At 45.4% G+C, this 23,423-nt stretch overlaps 1 protein-coding gene across 3 annotated transcripts in view; it reads right to left on the bottom strand.

Moving 5' to 3' along the window:
- Positions 1 to 20,373, bottom strand: part of LOC128136234 (probable global transcription activator SNF2L2) — a 249,047-nt gene extending 228,674 nt beyond the window's left edge. The window contains exons 1-3 of one of the 3 annotated variants that reach the window (XM_052775473.1): positions 20,328 to 20,373; positions 19,949 to 20,095; positions 369 to 629 (exon numbers count right to left, since the gene is read on the bottom strand). In XM_052775473.1, the coding sequence (XP_052631433.1) occupies positions 369 to 593 (225 nt within the window). In that variant the 5' untranslated portion in view covers positions 594 to 629; positions 19,949 to 20,095; positions 20,328 to 20,373. The remainder of the gene's footprint in view (positions 1 to 368; positions 630 to 19,948; positions 20,096 to 20,327) is intronic. The other 2 variants (XM_052775474.1, XM_052775476.1) reach the window with 2 other exon arrangements.
- Positions 20,374 to 23,423: the final 3,050 nt, after the last annotated feature.

The following is a 23,423-nucleotide window of genomic DNA, read 5'->3' as shown; positions in this document are numbered from 1 at the left end:
AAGAACCTTACAAGATCTAACATGTAGGTTTAACTAAAAAAAAATTACTACCAGAATAGTCTTGTAGCACTTCAATTTTATTCTCTAGTGAGGCCTATTCTACTGAAACATGTAGTTTACAAGTTAAGATTTGCATAATTGCTAGCACTGTAGTTCAAACTGGTCTATTAAAAACAAACAAGTTGTGTTTGATCCGATATGTACACCATCTTTAGTAATAAAGATGTAATCAAAGTGTAGCTGCAGTTTTGCATGTGATGTATGAAGTGCAATAGCTTGTTTTGCAGGTCTAAATGTAGTAAAAGTATGCTTTTTAATCAATGGAGAGAAGTCTAGGAAAAAATCTCATTTATTAAAAACAAAATTACCTTATGCCGTTGGTGCATGCTCTCCTGCAGGTAATCAGTAGACTCCATTGTCGGCATAGGATGTGGGACACTGGGCGGTCCAGAACTCAGCCCCATCATGCTGTGTACTGAGCCAGGAGATGGCCCTGGTCCTGGGCTAGGTCCTAGAATTGGTCCAGGTGAAGAACCTGGCCCTGGGGAAGGACCAGGATGAAGCATTGTGCCAGGGTCCACTGGTGTAGACATCTATTTTCTGTCTCCTTTTCAATTAACAGAATAGCTCTAATGAAAAGAAAAAAATAAATAAAACAGAATTTCCATGTGTCATTAGGGTCAGTGGAATATAGCCAGGAAAAAAAACTATACTGGAGACCATTTGGATGGTGAGAAACAAAGACAAAAAAATTAAAACAGCACCTTTCCCCATCCCTCCTTTTCCCAGGCTCAACTTCACTCCTAACTTCTCTACCCCTCCCCACCAGCAGTGCAGGGGGGATGGGGAATGGGGGGTTACAGTCAGTAGTAACAGTTCCACTCTGCTTGTCCTTCCTCCTCACACTTTTCCCCTGCTCCAGCGAGGGTCCTCTTCATGGGATGCAATTCCTTCAGGAAAATCTGCTCCAGCATGAGCTCTCCACGGGATGCAGTTCCTTCAGGGACTAGCCAACTGCTCCAGCGTGGGGTCCTCCATGGGCTGCAGTGTGGATATCTGCTCCACCATGGTGACACAGGACATGGAAAAAGGCTGAGGTACCAAATGCCTTCTTTGCATCAGTCTTTACTAGCAAGACCAGCCTTCAGGAATCCCAGATCCCAGAGACCACAGGGAAAGGCTGGAGCAAGGAAGAGGATCAGGTCGGGGAATCCTTAAGCAAACTGGATGTACACAAGCCCATAAGCCCTGATGGGATGCACCCATGAGTGCTGAGGGAGCTGGCTGATGTCATTGCAAGGCCACTGTCAATAATCTTTGAACAATCAAGGCAATTGGGAGAGGTGCCTGAGGACTGGAGGAAAGTAAATGTCATCACTCATATCTTCAAGAAGGAGGACCCAGGGAACTACAGGCAAGTCAGCCTCACCTATGATCCCTGGGAAAGTGATGCAGCAACTAATTCTGAGAACCATTTCCAGGCACATTAAGGACAAGAAGGTGATCAGGAGTAGTTTGGATTCACCAAGGGGAGGTGAAATGACTATGATGAAATGACTGGCTTAGTAGATGAAGGGAGAGCAGTGGATATGTTCTACGTACACTTTCATAAGGTTTTTGACACTGTCTCCCATAAGACCCTCATAGACAAGGTGATGAAGTATGGGCTGGATGAGCAGACAATGAGGTGGATTGAAAACTGGCTGAAGGGACAGGCCCAGAGGGTGGTGATCAGTGGAATGAAGACTAGTTGGAGGCCAGTGACTAGTGGTGTACCCCAGGGGTCAATACCGGGTCTGATACTGTTTAACATCTTCATTAATGATCTGGATGATGGGCTATAAAATAAGCTAGCAAACTCCAAACAAATCTGTCATTATCTCAAACCCTTCAAGCGACATGTTGGACACCAAAAAAGACTGTTGTGGTTTAACCTCAGTAGGCAGCTAAGCACCACACAGCTGCTCACTCACTCCCCCCACAGTGGGATGGGGGAGAGAATTGGAAGGGTAAAGGTGCGAAAACTCGTAGGTTGAGATAAAGACAATTTAATAGGTAAAGCAAAAGCTGCGCGCACAAACAAAACGAATAAGGAATTTATTCACTACATCCTATCAGCAGGTGGATATTTATCCATTTTGAGGAAAGCAGGGCTCCATCATGCATAACAGTTACTTGGGAAGACAAACGCCATCACTCTGAATGTCCCCCACTTCCTCCTTCTTCCCCCAGCTTTTATTGCTGAGCATGATGTCACATGGTATGGAATATGGTCAGTTGGGGTCAGCTGTCCCAGCTGTGCCCCCTCCCAACTTCTTGTGTACCCCCATCCTACTCACTGGTAGGGTGGTGTGAGAAGCAGAAAAGGCCTTGATGCTGTGCAAGCACTGTTCAGCAATAACTAAAACATCAGTGTGTTATCAACACTGTTTTCAGCACAAATCCAAAACATAGCACCATACAACCTACTATGAAGAAAATTAACTCTATCCCAGCCAAACCCAGTACAGTCAGAGTGTAACCTCAGCAAGTTTGCAGATGAAACAAAACTGGGAGGAGTGGCTGATATGCCAGAGGGTTTCAGCCAACTAGGCTAATGGCATCCTGGGCTGCATTAGGCAAAGCATTGCCAGCAGGTTGAGGGAGGTGATCCTTCCCCTCTCCTCAGCACTGGTGAGGCCACACGTGGAGTCCTGTTTCCAGTTCTGGGCTCCTCAGTACAAGAGAGAAATGGACATACTGGAGAAAGTCCAGCGAAGGGCCACGAAGATGATGAAGGGACTGGAACATCTCTCCTATCAGGAAAGGCTGAGAGAGCTGGGACAGTTCAGCCTAGAGAAAGCTCAGCAGGGATCTTATCAATGTATATAAATACCTGAAGGGAGGGTGCAAAGAGGACGGAGCCAGGCTCTTTTCAGTGGTGCCCAGTGACAGGAGAAGAGGCAATGGGCACACAGTGAAACACAGGAGGTTCCATGTGAACATCAGGAAACACTTTTTTACTGTGAGGGTGACCGAGCACTGGAATAAGTAGCCCAGAGAGGTTGTGGAGTCACCCTCCTTGGAGATATTAAAAAGCTGTCTGTACATGGACCTGGGCAACTGGCTCTAGGTGGCCCTGCTTGAGCAGGGGGGTTGGATCAGATGACCTCCAGATGTCCCTTCCAACCTCAACCATTTTGTGATTCTATGTATTCACTAGCAAACTTCAAGCTGGACTAGTTGGTAATTAGCACTGGGGGAGGGGGGGCTTAGGTCCAGGCTGGGATATCAGACAGGTAAGGGTCCATGCTGCTATGCCCAGGAGGACTTGCGAATGTGGAGCACTGTGGGATGAGTGTGAGTGCATGGATGTTTGCTAGCAAGCATCAAGCTGGACTAGCTGGTGAGTAGGGGACCCATGAAGCAGGTAAGAGGGCCTGGGATCCAGGCATGGGTATCGGGTGGGCAGAGGGGCCACGCTGCTACTCAAGGGATCCCCGAATGTGTGTGTGCTTGTCAATCTACAGTGTTGTGTGTGGGTCTTCACTAGTGACCTCCTATCTCTACCAGCTGAAGAGGAGGAAGGGGACTTGGCTGTCTATGTTTATGTTTTATGTGGGTCCTGTATGTAGGTGCTGTTGAAGGCAGCGCCTTGTCTGTGGCAGTCTGTGTGACTAGCCATGTCAGTGTCCTGTGTCTGTGTGTGTTTTTCTAGGATACATGCTCAGCTTTGCTACTGGTTGAACCTGCAAACGGGAAAGTGGTAACCTCATCCCTCAGCCTGGGCAGAGACCCAGGGTCCCTGGGCTGGGCTCCAGCAGCTAGACAGGAGGGAGTCCTGAGCTGAAGCAGCTGGAGGAGGTGGCCCTGCTCCTAACATCACTTAACACAATGTAATGTACCCTCCCAGGATTCCCACCAAAGCAGAGAAGAGGCCCACTGAGAAGATGTAATGGAGTAGGAGAGTAAGATGGTCATTACTGCTTGCTACCCCCATTTGCTTGCAAACAAGGAATGTCAGGTTTACAGAACTGCCAACTTTGTTCCTGTCGCAAGTAAAACAGCATTTACCCAACAGACCCAATACTTCAAGCAAGCAAAACACAATTGCATCAAGACCTTATTTGGGTATTCCCCCCCTTACCTACATGTTCTATCAGGACCAAAAATGTTTACTAGGTTCTGTTTATAAACTCCCTTTTGTTATGTTTTATTAGTTACATCTCTATTCTGATTCAAGTGAACAAATTAGAACAAGGGTTGAACAATTAAAATTAACTACCTTGGGATCCCACTTTCTTGCAGGATAAGACATGTTGATACCTCTGATGCTTTTCTCTTTAAAAAAAAAAAATTCACAGCAGAACACCACAGGGGCTAATTAGCACCCCACAATCCTACAGCATCACCAACAAAAGGAATCACATTTTAAAATGATCAGAAATTTATATATCATGTCAAAGCTTCTTAGAAGGGGCCTAGCAATTCAGCTGTATGACAGATGAGACAGAGCAAAAGGAAGTTTTATAAGACAAAAATCACTATGTTGAAAAATATAGCAGCTAGTAGACATTCAAGGATCACCTCCTCCGAACTCAAGAACGGTCCATCCCGATGAGCAGGAAAACATGCAAAGGCAGCAGAATGTACTGCCTGCATGGATGTACAAGGAGCTCCTGACTAAACTCAAACATAAAAAGGAAGCATACAGGAGGTGGAAGCAGGGTCAGGTGACTCAGGAGGAATACAGAGACACTGTGTGAGCATGCAGGCATGGGGTTAGGAAAGCCAAAGCTCATCTAGAGTTGAATCTGTCAAGGGACATGAAGGGCAGCAAGAAGGGCTTCTACAGCTATAACAGCAGCAAAAGGAAAGCTAAAGAAAATGTGGTCAAGGGAGCTGGTGAAAAGGGACGTAAAAAAGGCTGAGGTGCTCATTGCCACCTTCACCTCAGCCTTTGCTGTTAAGACCAGTCTTTAGGAATCCTAGGCCCCTGAGACCGGGGGGAAACTCTAGAGCAAGGAAGACTTACCCTCAGTAGAGGAGGATCAAGTTTGGGAAACATAAAAAATTAGACATACACAAGTCCATGGGCCCTGACAGGAATGCACCCACAAGTACTTAGGGAGCTGGCTGATGTCATTGCAATGCCACACTCAATTATCTTTGAAAGGTCAGGGAAAATTTTGATAGAAATCAAAATATGATAGTCAAATGTTGTTTAAAAAGCCTTGTTTTTTATTGCATTATACTTATTATTATAGGATAAGTGACCATGGCCAGGTACCCTTATTATAAAACTGCTTTCAAAGTTAAGTAAAAGAAGCAAATAGGCTAAGCCTGTCTAAAGGCCAGTTGCCACTAAAGGGGGTGTTACTACCTCCTCCTTTGTGCTGGCACACATCTGACCCTACAGCAAGTCAGTTGAGGAACCCAAATCAGCAGAAATTTACTTTTTGCAGGGTTAGTTTTCTGCTGGTTTAGCTCCTCAGATAATGAAATTACTGTGTTATCAGACATGTGGAACTGGTGTCACTGGGAGGAAGGGAGAAGTACCAAGAAACAGGACTGATCTTGTTGGCAGCAACTGACCAGCAGTTTTATAAAAGGATGGCATCTGTGTTGCAATACGCTGATTTTAGTAGACTAGAAATTCCAACTGTTAGACACTGATAAGAGTTTTCAGAAAGCTAGAAAAGCAGATCGATTCTAACTTGTAGCCTGCCTCAATTTTTGTTAAGTACAAGTAACTAAAAAAATAGTAGTTGGTTCTCCAGCAAGTTGAAGCCCTATAATTCATTTTCTGGGCTCTTAGCATTGTATAAGCCACTTAAGCTGTGTTCTCATGGTTTGTGACACTCGGCAAACCCCTCAAGTGAATTACAGCTGTGTTCACTCTAAAGCAGTCTTGTCTTTTGTGTGTTTCACTTGATGTTATGATTGCATAGACCTAATCAGGAATGTCCTTAAGTAAATATTTAAATACAAAAAAAAAGGTCACATAACAGTCTTAATCTTTTTTATATTTATTTTCTTGTATTATCCTGAATTTTGTAAATAAGAATCACAATGGTTGAGGCTGGAAGGGACCTCGGGAGGTCATCTGGTCTGGATGACAGGACTGGATCCAGTATTGATCCCTGGGGTACACACGCGCACCAGATTTGGGGAAGATGCAGACACTCACGCCCCACCAAGCACACACACACAGATGTAGGTCTCACCAGTAGCTGGCACTTAGTCCTTGCAGTACACATACACACAGGATAGAGTGAGATTACGCAGCAAGATAGTTAAGAAAACATTTAATAAGTAGATAGAAGAAGATAGGACTGACTACAGTGATCAGGCACAGGGCTCAGCCAGACAAGCGTACTGACTGGCCCTGTTTTACACTTTTTTATACCCCATTCTGCCTACCCCCCCCTTTTTGTTCCTCCCTGCTCCCCCTTCCCCCTGCACATTCTTTCATGGATTTGTACAGCTCTATCAATTCCCGTACTTCTTCCAGTCTGGTGTCCAGGATCCTCTTCCTCCCCCCCCTTTACAATCTTATCAGTTGCAAAGTCCAGGTTGATCTTCCTGGAAGTGGCACCTGTATTTTCTTCTTGATATTCCATTAATTTGTGTGACTGGCAAGGTTTCTTTCTTGTCATTGTCTCCATGTTTGTTTTGTCAGGTCTGTGTCTCTGCATATTTTGTTTCTGTTTTCCCCCTTTTTACCTTAGTTTCCCAATTGACAAGGTCCCCAATGAGATAACCTTGCTGGAATAAACATTCTCACATACCCTCATAATTAGTGTGACTGACCAGGTTTGGTTCTCATCACTGCCTCCCTTATCATTTGTCAGTCAAGTTTGTGTCCCAGTATGTTCTTGTTTATGGCTTCCTCCTTTTCTTATCATCCCTTGTTGAAAAATGTCCTTGACCATATACCCTTAACGGAGCATACACTCTCCTTCCACATACCCTTACACTTTTACTTGTCTGTTCTGTACTTGACTTGTGCTAGCCAGGATGTCAATTGCAATGTGGATTCATACTAGTTGTTTAGAAACTGGTTTCAGACCACTTATATCAGAAAATAAGCGGAGTCAGTTATTGCCAACTGTGGATTGTGATAGATCCAAATATTGAAGGTGGAATGCTTGTTCTTCTGCTGTAAGTTCTACAAGGACAGAGGATGGGTCAGGGAGACCAGCTAGGCCTTAGAAAGGACTGGAAGAAAGCAAGTATCACTCCCATCTTCAAGAATGGCAAGGAGGATCTGGGGAACTACAGCCTGGACAGCCTCACCTCAATCCCCGAGAAAGGTGATGGAGCACCTAATCCTGGAAAGTATTTCCAAGCATATGAAGGACAAAAAGGTGATTGGGAGTACTCAGCATGGATTCATGAAGGTGAAATCATGCTTAACTCACCCAATAGCCTTCTACGATGAGATGACTGGCACAGGAGATGAGGAGAGAGCAGAGGATGTTGTTCATCTTGACTTTAGCAAGGCCTTTGACACTGTCTTCCATACCATCCTCGCAAACCAACCAATGAAGCCTAGACTAGAAGAGTGGACAGCGAGGTTGACTGAAAACTGCCTGAACTGCTAGGCTCAGAGCATTGTGATCAGCAGTACAAAGTCCAGTTGGAGGCCAGTCACTATTGGTATGCCCCAGGGGTCAATATTGGGTCCAGTCCTGTTTAACATCTTCATTAATAACCTGAATGATGGGACAGAGCATACCCTCAGTAAATATGCAGATGATACAGAACTGGGAAGAGTGGCTGATACACCAGAGTTGTGCCGCCATTCAGAGGGACCTGGACAGGCTAGAGAAATGGGCAGACAGGAATCTCATGAAGTTCAGCTAAGGGAAATGCCCAGTCCTGCCCAAGGAGGAATAACACCATGCACCAGTATAGGCTTGGGGCTGACTAGCTGGAAAACAGCTTTGCAGAGAAAGACCTGGGGGTCCTGGTGGACACCAAGTTGAGTGTGAGTCCATAATGTGCCCTTGTGGCAAAGGTGGCCAACAGAACCCTGAATTACATTAGGGAGAACATCACCAGCAGGTCAAGGGAGGTGATCCTTCCACTCTACTCAGCACTGGTGAAACCCCAACTGGAGTACCATGTCCAGTTCTGGGCTTCCCAGTACAAGAGAGACATGGACATACTGGAGCAAGTCCACTGAAGGGCCACAAAGATGATTATGGGATTGGAGCATCTCTCATACAAAGAGAGTCTAAACAATCCCAGCTCTCAGGCTCAAGAAGAGGAAGCTCAGGAGGAATCTTATCAATGTGTCTAAATACCTGACAGGGGGGTATAAAGGAAATGGAGCCAGTCTCTTCTCAGTGGTACCCAAGTGAAAGGACAAGAAGCAATGGACACAAATTAAGATACAAGAAATTGCACTTAAATGTAAGGAAAAAATATTACTGTGAAGATGGTCAAAGACTGGACCAAGTTGCCCAGAAAGGTTGTGGAGTCTCCCTCCTTGATATTAGAAACCCAACTGGACACAGCCCTGAGCAACCTGCTGTAGTTGACCCTTTGAGCAGGGGGGGTGGACTAAACAATCACCAGAAGTCCCTTCCAACCTCAGCAATTCTATGATTATTGATCAGGCAACAAACCACCACTACTTTGAAATTCACAACCAGCAGGACACCCCAAAAGTTCCAGAAATGGCAGACTACTTTGGCACAAGACGGTTGCACTGACTCTAGCAACACATAGAGCAATAAGTATTTTCAATTCCTCTGTTAATTTCTCCTTGCTATCTAATATAACTTTTGTCTTTCTCCAGCCTGAATCAACCCCAAATGACTCTCAGCCACAGGGTGGTTTTGATCAGATCCCCTGCCTTAGCAAGATATTGGAAAACAAGTAAACTGCACCATTTAGATCTGATGAAAAGGCAATGTAGACCCAAGCTTCAGCTGCATGCTGATAGCATGTTACTGTGCAGATCACATTCCCTTATCTTTAAATCTACAGGAAAATAATTACAGTCCACCTCCCCCCTCCAACTGAAGTCACGATCCACAGGTGCTTTTGAAAAAAAAAAATACATTATGAAATCACAACACAATGTTACTGGAAACAGGAAAGCTTGGAGCCACCTTTCTTACATCATGAAAAATACAAAATGACACTATGAATGTTTCATGATATTTGCTTGATTTACTAACTATAACCAAAACTAAGATTCTGGAAGTTTAAGAACCGATAATAGGAAGACAGCTCACTATAATTAGAACAAGTAACTTACAAGTCAGTGTTTTGCATTTTAGATCCCCATAAAACACCATTTGTTAGATAACATTTATCAGGCCCTAATTATTGCCATTCCAGGGTCAAACAATGATTCAATCAATGAACACAAAGTGTATATGAAACAATATAAAACCAGAAAAAATGAAAGAGATCTTCAACTGACATAAACTAGTGTTATTCAATTTACATAACAGGACCTGAACTCATAAAAGTTCACTCTTGGAAGGCAACTTGCAGTTTTGCATACAAACCATAGAATCAGAAATACATCACCTCAGTTCTTTATCCAGATGCTTAGGACAGAGACAAACAAGCTCTGTACACTGCCCCAGCTTTTTCTCCAGCCCTCTGTCAGAGATCACCATCCTCACCCACAGTAGAGTGAATAGAATGGGTTGTGTACATGCATCAGAGACATTTCAGTGTGGAGGTCAAATAACATAAGGCTTTTTTACAAAAAGAGACCGTTTACTTTTGGATAGTTCTAGTAGTGCCCACCTCCAACTCTTTCCCAATCCTCTTGTAGAAGCTCATCCCTACTGTCTAGTTGTTTTGGTTTCTCATTAAGCAGTTTCTGAAGCACTGTAAATTACAGCCTAAGTTATTTAATAAAACAAAAATCAGCACCAAGAAAAGAGTGGCTAACAGCTAGGGGCTGGATCTACTACAGCCATCCCAAGGGAAGTCATCAAGAGTCAGTGTCCATAGAAGATGAGCATAAGCAATGTTATCAAATTTTTCACTGAAGAAGTTGAGGCATGTGTATATGATCCCTTTTAACAGCTTTGCTACAGAAGGCAATAACTTTCAGGAAAAGGGTAAAGTAGATAGTTGGAGTTAAGACTATAAGGAACTACTTCTTTAGCACATAGCAATATTCACAACACTCTGCCAGTGCCTAAAAATCAAGTCTACACTTGGAGTAGCACTATTCAGTGCTACATGTGCAGATTTTACTCTACTTTTACAGGACAGAAGACTCACTCATTACTTTGCTGACTGTTTAGGGATCAAGGGGAAGCAGAGAGAAAGAGATGCTCATCCAAAAAGTGATAGTTGTGGGGTTTTTTCTGACAATTAAAATCTTTTTCAATCTCAATCTTATTATGCTATATATTTGCAAACTATCAAAGCTGTGCAAAAAAGGCATAAACTTCTACATGCTTCCATTTTCATGGCAAATGATCTTTATGTTGTAATTTTCCATTTATTACTCCCAATAGAGGATCAATCTGAAATAAAAAGCTGAAATGAAGGAGCACAGAAGAGGTGGAGATCAAGGACACTATATGGAGATCAACTGCAGTAGGAAACAAAAAATATAATGAGTATTGCAATGATTTGTAAAAATGGTCTAATTTGCTGCTAAATTAAAATTCCCTTTTAGAAAGAATAAGGGGTGGATACTGTCCTGGTTTCAGCTAGGATAGAGTTAACTGTCTTCCTAGTAGCTGGTACAGTGTTATGTTTTGAGTTCAGTATGCGAAGAATATTGATAACACTGATGTTTTCAGTTGTTGCTCAGTAGTGTTTAGACTAAAGTCAAGGATTTTTCAGCTTCTCATGCCCAGCCAGCGAGAAAGCTGGAGGGGCACAAGAAGTTGGCACAGGACACAGCCAGGGCACCTGACCCAAACGGGCCAACAGTGTATTCCATACCATGTGACATCCCATCTAGTATAGGAACGGGGAAGTGGGGGCGGGGAATCGCCGCTCGGGGGGACTAGCTGGGTGTCGGTCGGCGGGTGGTGAGCAATTGCACTGCGCATCATTTGTACATTCCAATCCTTTCATTATTACTGTTGTCATTTTATTAGTGTTATCATTATCATTATTAGTTTCTTCTTTTCTGTTCTATTAAACCGTTCTTATCTCAACCCACGGGTTTTGCTTCTTTTCCCGATTTTCTCCCCCATCCCACTGGGTGGGGGGGGAGTGAGTGAGCGGCTGCGTGGTGTTTAGTTGCTGGCTGGGGTTAAACCACGACAGTCCTTTTTGGCGCCCAACGTGGGGCACGAAGGGTTGAGATAACGACAAACCTGACCAGAGCTTGTTAAAACAAATTTGTTATAAGCATTCATTATATCGGTCTAATAGTCGCTGGTCATTATGTTGATTTATGTGTTCTTAGAGTTGTTGCTCTGGTTTTTAAAGTTCTGTTATGTATCACCTTGCTTGCTGTATGTAGTCCCTCTTCTGCTGCTTATCATCCGTGGGAGGTGGATTAAGGTTTTCGCTTTGATGTATTGTATAACACTGGTTTATGGTATGATAAAGTCGTCGGCTGTGGGATTAATCCGGTACTTGCACTCAGCATTGTCACCTCTATACTGTGGAAGCCATCTGTGGGAAACTATTAATAATTATACCATTTACCTTTCCTCCTTGGAAAACCAGTCTATGGGTGGGATACCTTTCTTCCCCTCTCCTTTCTCCTTCAGTCCAGTTACAATGGTGTTCGAGAATTCTGAAAAATTTGAATACTCTTGGGATGTTGGGACCAGCATGGTCCTAGCCCTACTGCTAGGAATTAGCATGCTCCTGAATGTGGTTCAGCTCTCGTTTAAGGTTAAACAACTATTTAAGAAAATCACCCAGAGATCTGCCCCAAGGCTGGATAATTATGAGTGGCAGGGTGCGTGAGGTAGTATGGGCAAGTACCTAGAAAAGTGGGCACCTCCAATGTTTTGGAAATTCACCCCTGAACAAGTGCAGAATCCAGAAGAACTAGTAAAATATTTGGAAAAGGTATGCTGTCACCCTGCCAGCTCCAGAGAGATACAAATTACTGCAACGTGCTGGGGCCTGGCCCATGCCTATCGAGCCCTGTTCGACACCACTCAGTACCCTCAAGGGAAAGAGAAGGTCTCTGGACCTAACAACAAAACGATGAGCACTGCGGTCACTCAAACCTCGGCAACGGGCACTGAGGTCCCTCCAGCCCCGGCGACGAGCACTGTGGCTACCCAAACCTCAGCGACAGGCACTGCAGCCCCTCCAGCCTCGGCAATGAGCACAGCAGCTACCCAAACCTTGGCAACAGACACTGCGGTTATCCAAGACCCGGCGAGCGGTACTGCAACTGAACCAGCGGACCAACCTGCACCAGTATCAGTTGCCCCCGTACAGAAAAAGAAATATACAAAAATATCAGTTCGCTTAGCAAAGGATGAAGGTGAACCAGGGTCATCACGGGAACAGGAGGAAGAGGCAGAACCAGAGGTAATAACCCGGTCCCTATCCTTGAGTGAGCTGTGGGATATGCGAAAAGATTTTGGCCGCCGTATAGGTGAGCATATTATCACCTGGCTCCTCCGATGCTGGGACAATGGGGCTAATAGCTTGGAATTAGAAGGTAGGGAAGCCAAGCAGCTGGGATCGCTTGCCAGGGAAGGTGGCATTGACAAGGCAATTGGAAGAGGGACACAAGCCATCAGCCTCTGGAGGCGACTCCTGTCAAGTGTGAAGGAAAGGTACACCTTTAAGGAAGATGTTATATGTCAATCAAGCAAGTGGACAACCATGGAAAGAGGTATCCAATATCTGAGGGAATTAGCTGTGCTAGAGACAATTCATCATGACCCGCACAACCCACAATTACCCAAAGATCCAGACAAAGTCCAATGCACACGACCCATGTGGCGGAAGTTTGTACGGAGCGCACCATCGTCCTATGCCAACTCACTGGCAATAATGACCTGGAAAGACGAAGAGGCACCGACAGTGGATGAAGTGGCTCGCCAACTCCGTCAACACGAAGAAAATCTCTCCTCCTCCCTACAAGCCTGCATTTCGGCTGTGGAGAAGCTGTCCGAGGATGTCCAGCAAATCAAAGAGGAGATGTCCTGTTGCCCACCTGTAAGGACCAATGTCTCAGCTATTAGGAGTGAGCGCTCCTCTGCCCAAGAGAGAGAATATAGAAGGTACACACCGCGAGGTGCCCTGTGGTTTTACTTATGTGATCATGGAGAGGACATGAGGAAATGGGATGGAAAACCTACCTCGGTCCTAAATGCACGGGTACGTGAGCTGCGAGGAAAAAACACCACAAAAGGGGATTCTACCAGGAAAAATGCCGCTCCGGTTTCCAAACAGAGTAGAAGGGCTGATCTTATTTCTGATCCTCTTGAAGGGAATTCTGAGCCAATTTTACGAGAAGTGAATACTGGATACTCTGACCAGAATTAGAGGGGCCCTGCCTCCAGCCAGGTGGAGGAAAGGGATAACCGGGTCTATTGGACTGTGTGGATTCAATGGCCTGGCATGTTAGACCCACAGGAGTATAAGGCTCTAGTAGACACCGGCGCACAGTGCACTCTAATGCCATCAAGTTATAAAGGGGCAGAACCCATCTATATTTCTGGTGTGACAGGGGGATCCCAAGAGTTAACTGTATTGGAGGCTGAAGTGAGTCTAACGGGGAATGAGTGGCATAAATACCCCGTTGTGACTGGCCCAGAGGCCCCGTGCATCCTTGGCATAGACTATCTCAGGAGAGGGTATTTTAAGGACCCAAAGGGGTATCGATGGGCTTTTGGTATAGCTGCCTTGGAGACGGAGGGCACTGAACAGCTGTCTACCCTGCCTGGTCTCTCTCAAGACCCTTCGATTGTGGGGTTGCTGAGGGTTGAAGAACAACAAGTACCAATTGCTACCACAACGGTGCACCAGCGGCAATATCGCACCAACCGAGACTCTCTGATTCCCATCCACAAGTTGATTCACCAACTGGAGAGCCAAGGAGTGATCAGCAAAACTCACTCAACTTTTAATAGTCCCATATGGCCAGTGTGAAAGTCTAATGGGGAGTGGAAACTAACAGTTGACTATCGCGGCCTGAATGAAGTTACGCCACCGCTGAGTGCTGCCGTTCCAGATATGCTAGAACTTCAATACGATCTAGAGACAAAGGCAGCCAAGTGGTATGCCACAATTGACACTGCTAATGCATTTTTCTCAATCCCTCTGGCAGCAGAGTGTCGTCCACAATTTGCCTTTACTTGGAGGGGCATCCAGTACACTTGGAATCGGTTGCCCCAGGGGTGGAAACACAGCCCCACCATTTGCCATGGACTAATCCAGACTGCACTGGAAAAAGGTGAAGCTCCGGAACACCTGCAATACATTGATGATATCATCATATGGGGCAACACGGCAGAAGAAGTCTTTGAGAAAGGGAAGAAAATAATCCAAATCCTTCTGAAAGCCGGTTTTGCCATAAAAGAAAGTAAGGTCAAGGGACCTGCACGGGAGATCCAGTTTTTAGGAATAAAATGGCAAGATGGGCGTCGTCAGATCCCAATGGACGTGATTAACAAAATAGCAGCTATGTCTCCACCGACTAATAAAAAGGAAACACAGGCCTTCTTAGGTGTCGTGGGGTTTTGGAGAATGCATATTCCAAATTACAGTCTGATTGTAAGCCTTCTCTATCAAGTGACCCGGAAGAAGAATGATTTTAAATGGGGCCCTGAGCAACAACAAGCCTTTGAACAAATTAAACGGGAGATTGTTCACGCGGTAGCCCTCGGACCAGTCTGGGCAGGACAAGATGTTAAAAATGTGCTCTATACTGCAGCTGGGGAGAATGGCCCTACCTGGAGCCTCTGGCAGAAAGCACCTGGGGAGACCCGAGGCCGACCCCTGGGGTTTTGGAGTCGAGGATATCGGGGATCCGAAGTGGCCAGTGCTCTATCTCTATCCTGACTCATGGATGGTGGCAAATGCCCTGTGGGGGTGGCTACAGCAATGGAAGCAGAGCAATTAGCAGCGCAGAGGTAAACCCATTTGGGCTGCTGCACTGTGGCAAGATATTGCATCCCGGCTAGAGAATCTGGTTGTAAAAGTACGTCATGTAGATGCTCACATACCCAAGAGTTGGGCCACTGAAGAACATCGAAACAACCAACAGGTGGATCAGGCTGCCAAGATTGAAGTGGCTCAGGTGGACCTGGACTGGCAACATAAGGGTGAACTATTTATGGCTCAGTGGGCCCATGATACTTCAGGCCATCAGGGAAGAGATGCAACATATAGATGGGCTCGTGACCGAGGGGTGGACTTGACCATGGACACTATTGCACAGGTTATCCATGAATGTGGAACATGCGCTGCAATTAAGCAAGCCAAGCGGTTAAAGCCCCTGTGGTATGGAGGGCGATGGCTGAAATATAAATATGGGGAGGCCTGGCAGATTGACTATATCACACTCCCACAAACTCGCCAAGGCAAGCGCTATGTGCTCACGATGGTGGAAGCAACCACTGGATGGCTGGAAACATATTCTGTACCCCATGCCACCGCCCGGAACACTATCCTGGGCCTTGAAAAGCAGGTCTTGTGGCGACATGGCACCCCAGAAAGAATTGAGTCAGACAACGGGACTCATTTCCGAAACAACCTCATAGACACCTGGGCCAAAGAGCATGGCATTGAGTGGGTGTATCATATCCCCTATCATGCACCAGCCTCTGGGAAAATTGAGCGATACAATGGACTGTTAAAGACTACATTGAGAGCAATGGGGGGTGGAACTTTCAAACATTGGGATACACATTTAGCAAAAGCCACCTGGTTAGTCAACACCAGAGGATCTGCCAATCGGAGTGGCCCTGCCCAGTCAGAATTTTTACATACTGTAGAAGGGGATAAAGTCCCTGTAGTGCACATCAAAAATATGTTAGGGAAGACAGTCTGGGTTACTCCTGCCTCAGGCAAAGGTAAACCCATTCGTGGGATTGCTTTTGCTCAGGGGCCTGGGTGCACTTGGTGGGTGATGCAAAAAGATGGGGAAGTCCGATGTGTGCCTCAAGGGGATTTGATTTTAGGTGAGAATAGCCAGAATTAAACTGTATATTAGTTGCTATATAACCCTGCTACTGTATGTTATCATGACTATAACTGTTATATGCTATATCCATAGTACTATAGTAAGAATCACTTAGATCAAGCAAGAAAAGAACTGTGATAAAACTGACCAAAGCGCAGTAGTGATGGAACCAGAACTGACTCCAGCATGCAACAATCCAACAGTGCACACCATCCTCCTGCTGCGCCAAATGTCACCTGCTTGTCACACCGCACTGAAGCCCAATTCTGCTCTACCGACTGAGAGGACTTTGCACCATCCCTCCTGCCCAGAAAGACTGGTATGACAGATGGAGCCCAGAGTCGGAAACTAAATGAACTCAATGAACATTTTATGAACATGACCCATGAACTAAAGGAATGATATCTCTGTGTGTGTATACATATATATATATATATCATTGTTCATATGTCTTAAAGGGATGGAAAGGTGATGATGATTGACCAGGATGTAACTAAAGGTATGGGAACTGTGCATGACGTCAATGGTATAGAATAAGGGGTGGATACTGTCCTGGTTTCAGCTGGGATAGAGTTAACTGTCTTCCTAGTAGCTGGTACAGTGCTATGTTTTGAGTTCAGTATGCGAAGAATGTTGATAACACTGATGTTTTCAGTTGTTGCTCAGTAGTGTTTAGACTAAAGTCAAGGATTTTTCAGCTTCTCATGCCCAGCCAGCGAGAAAGCTGGAGGGGCACAAGAAGTTGGCACAGGACACAGCCAGGGCACCTGACCCAAAGTGGCCAACGGGGTATTCCATACCATGTGACGTCCTATCTAGTATAGGAACGGGGAAGTGAGGGGCGGGGAATCGCCGCTCGGGGACTGGCTGGGTGTCGGTCGGCGGGTGGTGAGCAATTGCACTGCGCATCATTTGTACATTCCAATCCTTTCATTATTGCTGTTGTCATTTTATTAGTGTTATCATTATTAGTTTCTTCTTTTCTGTTCTATTAAACCGTTCTTATCTCAACCCATGGGTTTTGCTTCTTTTCCCGATTTTCTCCCCCATCCCACTGGGTGGGGGGGGAGTGAGTGAGCGGCTGCGTGGTGTTTAGTTGCTGGCTGGGGTTAAACCACGACAATTTGTATAACAATACACTGACTCACACAAAAAAGGCTGTCAGCCTTGACATGTAACTCTCATAATACTTAAGGAAGAAAATTATGGTGTATCATTTATTGCCTCAATCTCAGGTGTTATGGTTAGATGTGAGTAACACCAAAGAAAGATCTAAATATACAGGAAAGGTGGCAAATGGAATGATGCTGTAAATGACATGAGTTCCATATCATTTAAAGAGAAAACAAACACAAGTTTTAGTTTGCTACAATTAAGAAAAAAAAAAAAAATCATCCATATATCTTCAACTCTTCAGCCAATTACTTACCTGTCTAAAATATTCATCAAAGACCTTCTTAGAAAGAATGGAGTTCATCTAATGTTTTGAAATGTTGGACATCAAAAAAAATTTTGAACATAAAAAAACCCAAACAGAATATAAAGGAAAAAAATCAACTCCAATGTAACCTATTTAATCATACTGAGGTTACAGCACAGTATTTATTCAATAATATTTACACTCACTTCCAAAATAATTTTTTAAAATCTGATTCTTTAGAATATCTTTTAAAAAAATCTGATTCCAATTATAGGTTAAAAAAAAATTTCCGTTGTGTATATTTTGTTTCTCCTTAATCATAAATTTTTTTGGGGCATTAAAAGATAAATTTATAAACTCCATTCGTCCCCTAGCAAATATAAAGGTCTTCCTTAAACATGGTCAGGGGAAGTACCATTTGTTTTATCTACATACAAACTTCATATAAGTAATATTAAAATAAAATAAAATAATAATAATAAAAAAAAAAGGATCCAAACTCAATCACTCCCTTCCCCCCTACACACAAAGAGACTGGATCATTAGAGATCACAAGTTTCCCACTCTGATTGTCTTCATTAAACAGTAAGCTTTTTCTTTTAAAACCCCAACATGAATTTTCCAGAATTACTGGGGAACATACAGGCCTCAACTTTATAACTGTAACACACCCCAGCACCTCCATCTACAAACTCACAAGTGACATGCAAGCACATTTAGCAGAACTGTATTTCCTTCCTAGGAAGTTTTAGCCCCAATCAAGAGGATCTCAAAATCGATTTTGAAAGAGGCAGTCCTGCTTTCTTCTCTCACTCTACAAAGCAATGGCTGCACTGCTTTTCCTGGTGGGTTACCTTGATGAAGTGACACCCAAAAGTTAGATCTAAGCATGCACAACTTGGGTTAAGAGCCAGATGCATGGACAGGAAGCACGTTTCATGGCAAAGCTAGGCCTGCCTCTCCTCCTCTTCTTCCGTCATCATGTCACACCAATCAAACACGTCCATAAATGTGTAAGTCTGTCTTTGGCTGCTGTGACTTCCCGATTCTCTGCTGCTGAACGCATATGCAGGGGAAAGAAAGAAAGACGAAAAAAAACCCACCACCACAAAAAAAAAAACCACACACACAAACAAAACAAAACAAACCCAAACAAAAAAAAAAAACAAAAACCACCCCCAGCAACCACAAAACACTGCCTTTCTCTCTCCAGAGAGAGACAGGCTGTAACTGCTCTCCTCCAGGCTTACTCAGCACACAGCACCCAATAACAAACTGGAACACTCCCGAAAGCCCCATTTTCTCCTTACCTCCTCTTAACCACCGGGGGGGGGGGGGGGAACAGAAACACAAACCCACCTTTTTGTGTGTGTGTGTGTGCAAAGAACAAGATCCCTATCCCAACAGGATGATGATAATCACATCTTTACAAAGAACTTGCATCTATATTAATATAAGCATGTATGTATTCCCCCCCCAAAAAGGCAGATTTTCCATGCATACCGGAAATAACATGCAAATTGCACGGAAGACAATTATAAATTTGTAAGCGCATGTTGTTTTATGCCACTCTTTGTTCCTCAGACTACTGCAAGGTGCGGGGGGGGGGGGGGGGGGGGGGGACGGACGGACACACTTGCTTTTTTCCCCAGGAAAAAAGAGAATGAGAGCAGCTATTTTAGGAAATTAAATCACAACATTTTTACAGCAGGAGTGACTTGACTGTGCAATTAAAACCAGAGATTGAAAGATACTAAAATGAAAGGCAACAGGAGCTGCAGCCTTGGTTATTGAATCCCCCGTTCCCCAAACGTTCTTCCGCGTGTTTGTATGTTTGGGGAAGTCAGACAGGGAGATTATCCAGCTCACAGCCTCCTTGGCATTGCTAGTTAATGCTGCTGCTCTAACAAGTAACACCACTCCTCACACGCAGCTCTTTCCACTCCTCTCTCCTCAGCCACATCTACTTAATTCTTTGCAATAGAAGGCAACAATGCCATTACAAAACACTCACAAAGCACAGCATTTGTTCTCCCATTCCCCAAGACAGAAGGCAACGAATTTCAAAGTGCAACGTTCAGCTGCATGCAATAAATCTAACCCTTCTGCTCAAAAGACTGGAAGATTATAATCCCCCTCCCAAACATACTCTGTTTAGAGCCACTAAAATATAAATTAATCAATTAATGCAGGGGAAAAATTTTTTTTAAAAAGACAAGACCAACTCCCAGCCCCATCATAGCTGCTGAACTGCTCCTGAAGAGGCTGTTGCATCCGGGATCTATTTCTGTTTAGACTGCTTTGCCCGGAGCCTTTTAAACGCTCGCTTCAGACGCAATACTAAAGGATTACAAAAGCAGCTGATTATTCTTATCTTAATTTTTCAGACACTTTCTTTAAAAATTACATATACGCACAGAAAGATTGATAAATACACGTACACACCATTCGCTGCTTCCTCTTCCTTCTCCCTGTTGGTGCAGCTGACTTGCAAATCAGGAAGAAGGTTGGTGATTTTATTCCTATTAGAGATTTACATTATGATTATTCCAGAAATGCTGGATCAAAACTTTTTTTCTCTTCACCCACTGAAAAATATAAATATTTTTGGAGAAATGGAAGTTGTAGATGGCAGAAAGGAATGAAAAGAAGGCACATAATAATCCTTGAAAGCAGCAGGCATATTTTTTAAAGAGTGAAAGTCGGCATGATGCGTGCTTACATAATTAATAATAATAAATTATTTAAAAAAAACCTATAATGGAAAAGCTTGAGAGTATACATGGGAAGGGGGGGGATGAAATCGTAAATTACAGTTACCTTGCTTTGGAAGAATGTTATGTTGAACGGCTTCCCTCTCTGTGAGTCACTCAGAATACAAAACCAGAGAGGGATGAGATTATGACTTCATTGATGACAACTATCCCCTCCTCCTGTCTCGTCCCACCGCTTCTCCAACCCGACACCATCACTCAAGAAAAGGGTTCTCCCATTGGTTCACCTCAAGGAGCGCACCCGCCTCCTGTTCAGAAAGGGCGATCCGATTGAGACTCATTAACTGTTTTTTAGCCTGGAACAGAGGGAGTGGGGCTGCATTAGGAAGAGCATTGCCAGCAGGTCGAGGGAGGTGATCATTCCCCTCTACTCAGCACTGGGGAGGCCAGTATCCCCAAGTCCTTCTCCGCATTGTGCTGCACCTTGGCCTTCCTGACTCCATCCCTACACAACTGGGCAACGTCCCTATACTCTCTCCAGGATACCTGTCCTTGCTTCCACTGCCTGTGCATTTCCTTCTTGCCCTTTAATTTGACCAGCAGGTCTTGACTCAGCCATGCTGGTCTCTTGCCTTCCTTTCCTGATTTCTTACACGTGGGGATCGAGAGCTCTTGCGCTCTGTGGAAAGCAACCTTAAAGACCTGCCAGCTCTGTTCTGCTCCCTTGTCCCTGAGGGCAGTTTCCCAGGGGGTCCCATTGACTAACTCCTTGAACAGCTGGAAGTTTGCTTTCCTAAAATCCAGGATCCTGACTTTACTCCTTGCCTGTCCCATATCCCTCAGGACTGCAAACTCCACCAGTGCATGATCACTGCAGCCCAGGCTGCCTCCAATCTTGACGTCACCAATTAGCTCACTTGCGTTGGTGACCAACAGGTCCAGTAACGCATCCCCTCTGGTAGGGCTGTCTATTACCTGGCCTAAGGAGTTATCCTTGATGCACTCCAGGAGTCTCCTGGATTGCCTTCAGCTCGCTGTGCTACTTTTCCAGCAGATGTCAGGGTGATTGGAGTCCCCTGGCAGGATGAGAGCCTGTGAGCACGATGCCTCCTGTAGCTGGAGTAAGAAGGCTTCGTCAATAGGCTCCCCTTGATTGGGCAGCCTGTAGTAAACACCAGCCACAAGGTTTCCTTTGTTGCCTCGGTCTCTAATTCTTACCCATAAGCTTTCAACCTGCTCGTGGCTATTCTTCAGAGACAGCTCTTCACAATCTATCCATTTCTTGACATAGAGGGCAACCCCTCCGCCCCTCCTTCCTCGCCTGTCCCTTCTGAACAGCTTGCAGCCATCGATAGCAGCGCTCTAGTCATGGGATTCGCCCCACCAAGTTTCAGTAATGGCAACTAGGTGGTAGTTTTCTAGCAGCACGGTGGCTTCCAGCTCTTCCTGTTTGTTGCCCATGCTGCATGTATTGGTGTAGAGGCACTTCAGCTGGGCTGTTGGCCATGTCACCTTCTTAGAGGAACACCCCTTAATTCCTTTGAGGTATTTCACCGGTGTTCCCCTGTCGGCTCCTATTACCTCAGGAGCCCCCAGCTCAACTCTGTAAGACTTCAAGTATGCTCCAGTGTACCCAGCAAGTCTCACAGCAACAGGCTGAGGGCCCTCACTAGCACCCTGTCCCTCAAACCTTGGCTTGTCACGGGCAAGCCTGATATTATCCCACTCCCCCTTCAAGTCTAGTTTAAAGCTCTGTCAATCAGCCCCCCTAGCTCATGAGCAAAGACACTCTTCCCCCTTTGAGAAAGGTGAATCCCATCCGACGCCAGCAGGCCTGGTGCCACGTAGACCATCCCATTATCGAAAACCCCAAAATTCTGGCGGTGACACCAGCCACAGAGCCATGTATTAATAAACTGGGTCCATCCGTTTCTTCCAATATCCCTGCCTGCAACTGGAAGGACAGAGGAAAAAAATTACCTGTGCCCCAGATTCCCTTACCAACCATCCCAAGGCCCTGAAGTCTCTTTTGATTGCCCTTGGACTACGCGTTGCAGCTTCATCGCCACCCACGTGGAAGAGCAATAATGGGTAATAGTCCAAGGGCTGTATCAGGCTAGGATGTTTCCTAGTGATGTCCTTAACTCAGGCCCCAGCGAGGCAGCAGACTTCCCTAAGAGGAGGGTCTGTCTGGCATATTGGACCCTCTGTTCCCCTCAGAAGGGAGTCACCTACAACTATAACCCATCTTTTTTTCCTCCTGAAGGCGGTCACGATACAGGGGGTAGGCCTTTCTGACCTTGGCAATGCCTCTAATGTAGATGGACCATCATCCACATCATTAACTGACTGACCTTCCAAATCCAGAGCCTCATACCTGTTGTATAGAGGTACCTGGGAAGGCGAGGTAGGCAAGGAGGGGGTTCGCCTGCCACCCCAAGCATAGACTTGCCTCCATTCACTCCTTTCCTTTAAGCTACTGCCTTCTGCCTGGTGTGGGGGGAAGGATACAGGATCCCCTTGATCTTGTGTTTTTTTCTGGTGGCTGTTCCTGTTTCTGTCTCAGGGAGGGCAGAGCACGGTTCCACCAGTCTATCTCTTTCTCAGACCCCCCCCAATGCTCCTTAACCTGTCCACTTCCTCTCAAAGCTCTGCCACCAGGCTGAGCAGATCATCTACTTGGTCACACCTCACACAGCTGTTCTCAATCCTGCCATCAGGTACTAGTGAAAGGCTCTGGCATGCCCTGCAACCTGAGACCTGGATGGCTGCATGTTTTCATGGGGGCTCTGTCTGGGTAGCCACATCAGTTCTGGTGAGTGCAGAGGACATAGCTTTCTGCTGGGTGGATACCATAGTTCAGCTCCTTCTGAGAGGGTGATGACCACCAATTGAACTGACCATTGGAGATGGTAGGGTGACAACACCCTTCCCACATGCCCTTCCACACAAACTGCTGTACCACAGCCTGGTTGCTAGTGCTCTCTAGGCTACTTTTTATAGATGTAGGGGTGGCTGCTGTTGCTCTGGCAACACCCAGGCCTCACCAGCACCTCCCACGAGAGCTACTGGCTCCTGGCGGGCATGTCTGCTGCCCTGGCGTTTCCCTGCCTCAGGAACCCCTCCCTGTACGCCAAGATCTACCACGCCACTGCGGACCGAGCCGACACCGGAGCAGCTCACCTCGGCGACTGACTACTAG

The sequence above is a fragment of the Harpia harpyja genome, chromosome W (genome assembly GCF_026419915.1).
Source record: "Harpia harpyja isolate bHarHar1 chromosome W, bHarHar1 primary haplotype, whole genome shotgun sequence".
NCBI classification, from domain to species: Eukaryota; Metazoa; Chordata; class Aves; order Accipitriformes; family Accipitridae; genus Harpia; species Harpia harpyja.
This window is presented reverse-complemented; position numbering and strand designations above follow the sequence as displayed.